Raw genomic sequence first — 10,079 nt, 5'->3', positions numbered from 1 at the left:
GCTCCGACCTTCCCATTAGATACACCGTCGAGATCGGCAGCCCCGGACAGATAGCTATCAGAGCTTTGTGTGATTTAATTAAACGTCTAAGTGATTTTAGGAGCCATTTAAATATGAATGTTTGCCGCCTAACTCCTATCAGACACCTTTTTAATTAGAGCGGTCGGCACAAGCTCCAGTTTACGCTCTGCAGATAGAATTACAGCAGACCTAATGACCAAAACCATCGTGTGCCGTGTACTGCAAGGCTTGTGCTAAACAAACATATTACATTTTTTTTATAATATTAAAAAAAAAAAAACGAGGTTCTGACCATTAGACTTATTCTTACAGATATCACAGCCACTAGTAGTTAGGGATTACTTGAAAAAGTCTCTATAAATACCATGTAATGTAGTGCCTCGTTTTTTTTTTTTTTTCAATGTCCGATCCTGACATTTTGACCAATATCCGACAGATACCGACTCTAAATGTCGAACTGAGTCATTTTTGCAATGGATGGATTTTCAGTCACTAAACCAGCACTGATACACAGTAACACTGCGATTCACAGGTTTACCTATGAGATTGCGCCGGTCTTTGTGTTGATGGAGCAGCTGACTCTGAAGAAGATGAGAGAGATGATTGGTTGGCCCGGAGGAGAAGGAGATGGACTGTTTTCACCAGGTTAGTTTGGTAATAACACCAGAAATACAGTGGTTTGATAACTAAGTGTTGATTAAACCCTCTCTGACTATAAGTCACACTTTTTTTTTATCCAGCCGCTAGAGGGCGCTCTAGGCTTGTGTAGCAGTATCTGCTACTCCCGTATGTTGCACAACTTTTTCATCCTTCGGCTGGTGCGACTTATATTTCCAGAGCGACTTATATATATATGTTTTTTCGTCTTCATTATGCATTTTATGGCTGGTGCGACTTATATTTCGGAGCGACTTATATATATGTTTTTTCTTCTTCATTATGCATTTTTTGGCTGGTGCGACTTATATTGCGGAGCGACATATATATATATATATATGTTTTTTTCTTCTTTATTATGCACTTTTTGGCTGGTGCGACTTATATTTCGGAGCGACTTATATATTTTTTTTTTCTTCTTCATTATGCATTTTATGGCTGGTGCGACTTATATATATATATATATGTCGCTCCGCAATATAAGTCGCACCCGCCAAAAAATGCATAATGGAATATAAGTCGCACAAGCCAAAAAATGCATAATGGAATATAAGTCGCACAAGCCAAAAAATGCATAATGGAATATAAGTCGCACAAGCCAAAAAATGCATAATGGAATATAAGTCGCACAAGCCAAAAAATGCATAATGAAAAGAAGAAAAAACATATAGATATAAGTCGCTCCGGAATATAAATCGCACCAGCCAAAAAATGCATAATGGAATATAAGTCGCACAAGCCAAAAAATGCATAATGAAGACGAAAAAACATATATATAAGTCGCACCAGCCAAAAAACGCATAATGAAGACGAAAAAACATATATATATATAAGTCGCTCCGAAATATAAGTCGCAGCAGCCAAAAAATGCATAATGAAAAGAAGAAAAAACATATATATAAGTCGCTCTGGAAATATAAGTCGCACCAGCCAAAAAGTGCATAATAAAGAAGAAAAAAACATATATATATGTAAGTCGCTCCGGAATATAAGGCGCCCCAGCCAAAAAATGCATAATGAAGAAGAAAAAACATAAAAATATAAGTCGCTCCGGAATATAAGTCGCCCCAGCCAAAAAGTGCATAAAAAAGAAGAAAAAAACATATATATATGTAAGTCGCTCCGGAATATAAGTCGCCCCAGCCAAAAAGTGCATAAAAAAGAAGAAAAAAACATATATATATGTAAGTCGCTCCGGAATATAAGGCGCACCAGCCAAAAAACGCATAATGAAGACGAAAAAACATATATATATGTAAGTCGCTCCGGAATATAAGGCGCCCCAGCCAAAAAATGCATAATGAAGACGAAAAAACATATATATAAGTCGCACCAGCCATAAAATGCATAATGAAGAAGAAAAAACATATAGATATAAGTCGCTCCGGAATATAAGTCGCACCAGCCAAAAAGTGCATAATAAAGAAGAAAAAAACATATATATATAAGTCGCACCAGCCATAAAATGCATAATGAAGAAGAAAAAAAAAATATATAAGTCGCTCCGGAATATAAGTCGCACCAGCCATAAAATGCATAATGAAGAAGAAAAAAAAAATATATAAGTCGCTCCGAAATATAAGTCGCACCAGCCATAAAATGCATAATGAAGACGAAAAAACATATATATAAGTCGCACCAGCCAAAAAACGCATAATGAAGACGAAAAAACATATATATAAGTCGCTCTGGAAATATAAGTCGCACCAGCCATAAAATGCATAATGAAGACGAAAAAACATATATATAAGTCGCTCCGAAATATAAGTCGCACCAGCCAAAAAATGCATAATGGAATATAAGTCGCACAAGCCAAAAAATGCATAATGGAATATAAGTCGCACAAGCCAAAAAATGCATAATGAAGACGAAAAAACATATATATATAAGTCGCTCTGGAAATATAAGTCGCACCAGCCATAAAATGCATAATGAAGAAGAAAAAACATATATATATATATATGTTTTTTCGTCTTCATTATGCATTTTTTGGCTTGTGCGACTTATATTCCATTATGCATTTTTCGGCTGGTGCGACTCGATCTGTAAATGTAAAGGTATATATATAATAGGTCACAAGTGAGTGACTTGAGTGAGTGTATTTGCAACCCCCATCTCTGCTCATTCGTGCTGATACCTCCCTCTTCCACAGGGGGTGCTATTTCCAACATGTACAGCGTGATGATTGCCCGGTACAAGTATTACCCGGAAGTGAAGACCAAAGGCATGTCTGTTGCTCCACGGCTCGTCCTCTTCACATCTGAGCATGTACGTGACTGTGATCACACACACACACACACACTTTCCTAACGCATTCATTTTGCTCTTGTCTCATCTACTTTGGTCTATAAAAAAAATTGAGCTCTCGACAGCCAGTAGTGGAGAATAGCCAATGTTCTCCTTTGAACTTAGGTATTCATTTGAAGGCCAGTGCATTACGGTTATGCTGTGTGTGTCCCTCTTCCCCCGTAGAGTCACTACTCGATTAAGAAGGCAGGAGCTGCTCTCGGATTTGGGACTGAGAACGTGATCCTGCTGAGCACAGATGAGAGGTAAAGAAGAGTCAGGTCCCAAAACCTACATTGAAAACTCTAAATGTATGTAGCCATATAAACTGAACATATGTTTTCTATAGACTAAATGTTGCACAATATGATTCTAGGGGTGTCAAACTCAAATTCACAGTGGGCCCAAATTAGAACTTGGGACGAAGTCTAATATTTATTGAAATATTGACTTCATGTTTTTTTCTTCTCTCTAGATCTGTAATGTCGAATTTTTCATATAGAAACAAACTTTAGTTTTGCACAAAAATTGAATCCGGAACAACCAAAGCTTAACATATAGGTCATTTATATTGATGACAGATGGTTTCCTCTGTCCAAATTTAGCATCACAGAGGAGCAAAGAAAGAAAGCAGAAAGTACCAACTCAACCAAAGAAGACGAAAAACAAACATTAAATAGATCAGTCTGTTCATATTTTGTTTGTTGAAAATTAAAAAATGGACATGTCATGTTTTGCCTTTGTCAGGGGGAGGGTCATTCCTGCAGATCTGGAGGCCAAAATCATTGATGCTAAACAGAAGGTTAGCATCCCAGATCTTTGTATCTTCCTCTTTTTTTTTTTTCCCCCCACATTTGCACCAATAAGTTGTCCCTCTAAATTGTTATGCGTTGTGATTCCTCAGGGTTACATGCCGTTGTTTGTCAATGCCACCGCTGGTTCCACTGTGTACGGAGCATTTGACCCCATCAATGAAATCGCTGACATCTGCGAGAAGTACAACCTTTGGCTGCACGTAGACGTAAGTCGGTGACACCGTAGTATTGAAATGAGGAATTGCGCGGTTGTTGTTTACCTTTAACTGTCCTGTGTCCTTAGGGAGCGTGGGGTGGTGGACTCTTGATGTCGAGAAAACATCGTCATAAACTCAGTGGCGTCGAGAGGTAAGAGAGTGGTAACAATCCAAATGTTACCGCTTCCTGTGACACCAGGGCATTGCACTTATTTAGAGCATTACTGGGAAAAAAAAAAAAATCGGACGCGATCTTGCAATTGCAAAGCATTGCAAAAATTCTAAAAAAAAAATACGTGGATCCCTAACTCCAAATTGATTAATTTTACCATTTATGATTTTGTTTATTTTTTAATTTCTTTTAATTATTTAAAATAATTTGCTCATTTAGGAATAATGATGAAAAAATACGTACTAGCTCTTTACACCGTATTGTTATATTATATATTGTTAACTACCAGGAATGTCCGATATTTACTTTTTGCCTATATCCGATACGCTGGTATGGTCCAAACAATTAAATTCCAATTCCGATATCAACCGATACCAGTATATGCCTGGTAGTATTTATTTATTTATCTGTACACACCACTGTATGAGTTACTGCATTCTGCATACAATCCCCTAAAACGTCAGCCAATATTATCGGACATCCTTATTAACTACAAAAAAAAGTAGTCGTTTTATATTTTATGTGGAAAAGTCGCGCTTAGCGCTAATGCTAAATTGTGCCCAAAATTTAACACTAATAATCCTTGCAGGGCCAACTCCGTCACATGGAATCCACACAAAATGATGGGCGTTCCTCTGCAGTGTTCTGCCATCCTGGTCAGAGAAAAGGTACCCGTACATAGCGGCGACGCGTGGTACAGCGAGCGGCGAGCGGCTTGACAAGAAGGATAATTAGCTGGCATTTGTTTTCTTTATTTGTAGGGAATCCTGGCGGGCTGCAACTCCATGTGTGCCGGCTACCTGTTCCAACCAGACAAACAGTACGACGTCACGTACGACACCGGCGACAAGGCCATTCAGTGTGGACGACATGTGGACATCTTTAAGTTCTGGCTGATGTGGAAGGCCAAGGTCAGATGGAGTGACACAGTAACACAAGTTTTTTTCCAGCGGATGAAATGTCCCTTTACTCAGCATGTGTTAATGGGGTTGTTTATTGACACCGCAGGGCACCATTGGTTTTGAGCAGCACATTGACAAATGCCTGGACCTGTCGCTGTATCTGTACAACAAGATCAAGAACAGGGAAGGATATAAGATGGTGTTCGATGGAGTGGTGAGTTCTATTCTACTGATTTTCAACCTTTTTTTTCCTAAATATATGTTATATTTGAAAATTCCCCACAGCTGCCACTAAACAAAAATGTAAAAAAAAATATGTAAAATATAGGCTCCGGCTGGTAACACGTAATAAATTACCGATAAATTCAAACCCCCAAGCTAGCAAAATGAACAGAAAACCAACATATTTGCAAAGTTTCTTTGCGTAGGGTAAAAGAGCCAGTGAGGAGACAAAAGTTGATGTTGATGTTTTTGATAACTAACACAAATGTTACTGATTTCATAGTTGTGCTATTTAGCTTACTTCATGGTAGCAATGTTCAGCTAACTTCATAGTTGTTGTTTTTTCGTAACTTCACAGTTATTTTTGTTAACTTGGTAGTTGCGGTATTTGGCTCATATCTGTTGTTTTTGCTTACCTTGCAGTTGTGTTTTGCTAACATCGTTGCAGTTGTTTTTGCTAATAATATAGCGCTTTTAAGGGCTATCGCACCGATTTTGTTTCTTGCTAACATTAAAGTTGCAGGTTTTTGCTAACTTCGTAGTTGTGGTGTTAGGCTAACTTAATAGTAATTGTTATATGCTAACATACTTTAGTTGTTTGGTTTTTTTTTTTGCAAACTTAATTACTTATTTTTTTTGCCTGACTATCATTTAATTGGGTGTATATAATTAGCTGTCCAATGGGGTGTACATAAAAAAACCAAAATGTCAGATGCTATGTACTGTAACAACTTCTATTTGTTCTATTTGTCTCTGCAGCCTCAGCACACCAATGTTTGTTTCTGGTTCTTACCACCCAGTCTGAGAGGAATGCCAGAGAGTGAAGAGAAAAGAGAAAAACTACATAAGGTAAAAAAAAAATGTTACTAAGTGTTTTTATGTGTTTTTAGACATAAAAATAAGAACTGATTTGGTTCTAGTTTTATACACCAAATTTTCTTTTTTGAATGTTGACGCAATTATTGTGCAGTTGCAAAGGCTGACCACTGTATGGCAGTGTTGGGTGATTCTAAGGCGTCCACTGTAGAGGCTTATATGCAACACTGCCATCAAAACCTATTCTTATCATAGAAAATGACATTCTCATAGCTGTCCACTGTAGTGACCGTCATGCATGAAAGGGTTAAATCATTCCAGTCAATGTCCAGGCCACAGAATAAAGAGTTAGTATGAGTGGGTCATGTAAATCAAACAACTCTTTTTTTTTTATTCTTTGTGTCACCAGGTGGCACCAAAAATCAAGGCCATGATGATGGAATCAGGGACCACCATGGTGGGCTACCAGCCCCAGGGCAACAAAGTGAACTTCTTCCGTATGGTTGTCTCCAACCCTGCGGTCACACTGTCTGACATCGACTTCCTCATTGATGAGATTGAGAGGTTGGGTCATGACCTGTAGGTGTCAGCTTTTCACTGCCAGTTTAAAAAAAAAAAAAAAACAATAAGCCAATAAGACGCACTCTATAAAAATAAATACAGGATCTGATATCAAAAGAAAGAGGAGCTCCGGTGGTTTCGAAACGGACGGTGATAATATGATTCTTAAGGAAAATAAGGCTACCTAACGTTCCACTAGCGTTCAGAAAACTACCATCTCCCGTACTAAAAGTTGTTTGTATATCTAGCCCGCCGTCATCCTCGATCTGTTTGTGCTCGTGCCGTGTGTGTTGAACTAATCTTAATATTTTACAAGTATAACCACAGTGATACTTTTCGTACTTTGATTCCGAATCACTTTTTAACCATTGCAATCAATGTAAATCCAGTTATCCATCCTCGGCCTAGAAACTTTTTTTTTTTTTTTTTTTTTAACATTTTATCGCTTTATGTGTGGAAATAATACAGAATAAAATAAAACAGTAATTATAGTAGAAAGTAGTTCACACAAAAAAAAAAAAAAAGTACCGTGATTTCCGGATTATATATCGCACTTTTTTTTCATCCTTTGGCTGGGTTTGCTACTTATACTCAGGTGTGACTTATTGTTCTATTAAAATATACAATTTCACATGTTCGTTATTTTCGCACACTGACAGCCGCTAGAGGGCACTCTAGGCTTGTGTACCGGTACCTGCTACTCCTGCATCACTGAAAATGTACATGTTACATGTTATTTTCACACTGATAGCTGCTAGAGGGCGCTCTAGCTGGCTGGTGCGACTTATCGTCCGGAAAATACTTTCGTCAACATTCGTCAATGAAGGACAGTGTTGGAGTTACGCCAACCGCCTGGGCGTCTCGTGCAGTTTCTTGTGCGTCGGGCGTCTCTATCGGTGACAAAATCAGTTGCGATCGGTCGGATTTTCGCAGCAACCTCCATTTCTTATATACAGTCTTAGGGTACAAGAATAGTCTCTAATCAGAATCAGTGATTCCACCACTAATGATCTTGTAGTTTAAATATACTGACATGACAGGGAATCGCTAATGTAAGACGTATTCAGTTTACATAAAAAAAAATTTAAGAAAATATATATAAATTTTTAAAAGTAGCTCGGAAACCAAAAAAAATTCTGTTTGAAGAGGGGAAAGAAATTATAGGTAAAAAAAAAAAAATATTACAATATCTTCAATCATTCCGTGGTGTCATTCATTTGTCGGACACAAGTGGTGATTTTAGCTGTCGTGTACGTAGTGTGTACATAGATTTATGATATATAAATATATATATATATATATAGTTTTAATGTTAGTGCAATGACCTTCATGTTTACCAAGTGTGGACCTAAATCATATTAAGAAAAATACAAATAGTACGAGTACAAATACAGTAGGTACTGAAATCTATACAGATAGAGTAAATATGATTTTGAAATGTATTTTAAAAATGTACAGTAAAACGTGGCCAATTTGAATCGTAATCAACCGTCCCGACATTCAAGCGATGGATCCGTAACCATATCAAATCGGAAAAGCTCTGATTTCAGTTGGAGTTTTCTGGCGTGAGATGACACTTCATTATAAAGTAGTACGAGAACAAACGCGGTATGCGTTGTGCATTTGGCGATGTTTCAGGCAGATTCAGGTATTTTTTCGTAAGTGTATCTTTTAATCGTATTACGTGGTAATACATTTGTAAATGTCAATCACAGAGAGTCAAGACTATTCCTCGGGGGTATTCCGTCAGCCAAAGAAAGAGAATGGGAAAACAGATCGATCCATTGTCCTTTCGTATAGACTACTTAAAGTATAGCTATTTGTGAACGATTATTGCGATTTTTTTTTTTTTTTTTGTGATAGTTGGTCTGTTTTTGGTCTGAATGTTTTGAGATGAATGACTGGCCTCCTAATGAGATTAATAGTTAAGTCTATATATATATATATATATATATAGCTATAAATGTTCCTAACGTTAACAAGCACAAAGAAAGTGAGAATGTACCCAAAAAGGATTGATGTTGTTTTCCAAATCCTTTTGTTTGTATTGTAGTATATTTGTTGTTATAAATATGTATTCTCGTATTCTCGGTGTGACAGGAGCTCAGCGTCTCTGTCTTTGCACAATGTGCCACCTTTCTTTCTTCCATTGTAAATGGATGTGTATATGATAAGATGTTGTGTTTAACAAATATTTATGGTAAATAGGGACCATATATATAAATATATATATATATATATATATATTGAAGTATATGTTAATGGCACAATTTCGTAAATAATACTTAGGGTGATTCTGTGTACTGTCTGTGACCAGTGACTTCTGAACATGACCAATCTCTGCTGTAGGGCGTTGAGTATAAGCACTTTAATAGAATCGCGAAGATGTTAAAAAGAAGAAGAAAAAAAAGACATCAATAAAATCTATTAAAGAGGAAAAACTCTGTCTGAATCATTGACACGACAACAACAATATTTTTCACCCACACACTCAATGATTTATGTATTTTCCTACTTTTACTGCTACATTTGTTTAGCATAAGAAATTATTAAAAAACACATGCTAGCTAGCTACACGATAGCTTAAGGAGTACGTTAGCATAATAATAGACGCAAACCACCAGGTCTATACAGAATATGACGTCGTCATGCCGATGTTGCAGTTCTCACATAAAATTGCTTTTTTTTTTATAGCTTACTCGAATTTTCTGAAATCTAGCACCCCCTAGCGGCCTTTACTTTGAAAACCACTGGTTTAGTTTTTTTTTTTACGATAGCTAGTCTCTTAGTTTACGCACATGAATCCCAAGGACATGTCTGTTAAGTTTAAGAATAAAAAAAAAATGTTTTCATTGCTGTGTCCTAAATTACAAAATGTTAGAGTAAGAAGGTATCAGCCCACCCCAGACGCAATTACTGCCCCCTAGAGGATCCTACAGAACTCTCAACCTCGGCACTGAATCTGAAAAATGACCAGCAGGATTGTTCACATATTGAAAATATATTGAGGAGCGCCGGGGGTTTTTTTTGTTTGTTTGTTTGTTTTGTTTGTTTTTTTTTTGTTTTGTTTTGTTTTGGGGGGGGGGTGGTTTTTTGTGCAGCTTCTGTTCTTCATCATGCAGAATGCTGAGATTATAATGCCCTCTGTCGGTGAATCTGTGTAAGCACGTTCTTCTTTTTCTCCCAAGGTTTTTCAAAACAGTAGAAAACGTTTAAAAATGTAGAGATTGCAGGCAATGGGCAAATATATATAAATATATATATTTATTTGTGAAAACATTAATAAGTTAACTATTTATTTCTGCAGGCTCAGCCTATTATTATTATTATTATTGTTATTATTATTATTATTGTTATTATTATTATTATTATTATTATTATTATTATTATTATTATTATTACATTTTTTTACTGTGTAATAGCATGCACC

General features: G+C 36.6%; 1 protein-coding gene across 5 annotated transcripts in view; it reads left to right on the top strand.

Moving 5' to 3' along the window:
- Positions 1-9,090, top strand: part of LOC103396248 (glutamate decarboxylase 1) — a 21,020-nt gene extending 11,930 nt beyond the window's left edge. For all 5 annotated transcript variants that reach the window (XM_008334263.3, XM_008334262.3, XM_025066093.1 and 2 more), the window contains 11 exons: positions 554-666; positions 2,831-2,946; positions 3,151-3,230; positions 3,712-3,766; positions 3,869-3,985; positions 4,063-4,127; positions 4,738-4,816; positions 4,910-5,059; positions 5,157-5,264; positions 6,032-6,121; positions 6,498-9,090. In XM_008334263.3, the coding sequence (XP_008332485.1) occupies positions 554-666; positions 2,831-2,946; positions 3,151-3,230; positions 3,712-3,766; positions 3,869-3,985; positions 4,063-4,127; positions 4,738-4,816; positions 4,910-5,059; positions 5,157-5,264; positions 6,032-6,121; positions 6,498-6,671 (1,147 nt within the window). In that variant the 3' untranslated portion in view covers positions 6,672-9,090. The remainder of the gene's footprint in view (positions 1-553; positions 667-2,830; positions 2,947-3,150; positions 3,231-3,711; positions 3,767-3,868; positions 3,986-4,062; positions 4,128-4,737; positions 4,817-4,909; positions 5,060-5,156; positions 5,265-6,031; positions 6,122-6,497) is intronic.
- The last annotated feature ends 989 nt before the right edge of the window (positions 9,091-10,079 follow it).

Source organism: Cynoglossus semilaevis, chromosome 20 (assembly GCF_000523025.1).
Source record: "Cynoglossus semilaevis isolate Cse_v1.0 chromosome 20, Cse_v1.0, whole genome shotgun sequence".
NCBI lineage: Eukaryota > Metazoa > Chordata > Actinopteri > Pleuronectiformes > Cynoglossidae > Cynoglossus > Cynoglossus semilaevis.
The sequence above is the reverse complement of the archived record's forward strand: the minus strand, read 5'-3'. Positions and strand labels throughout refer to the sequence as shown.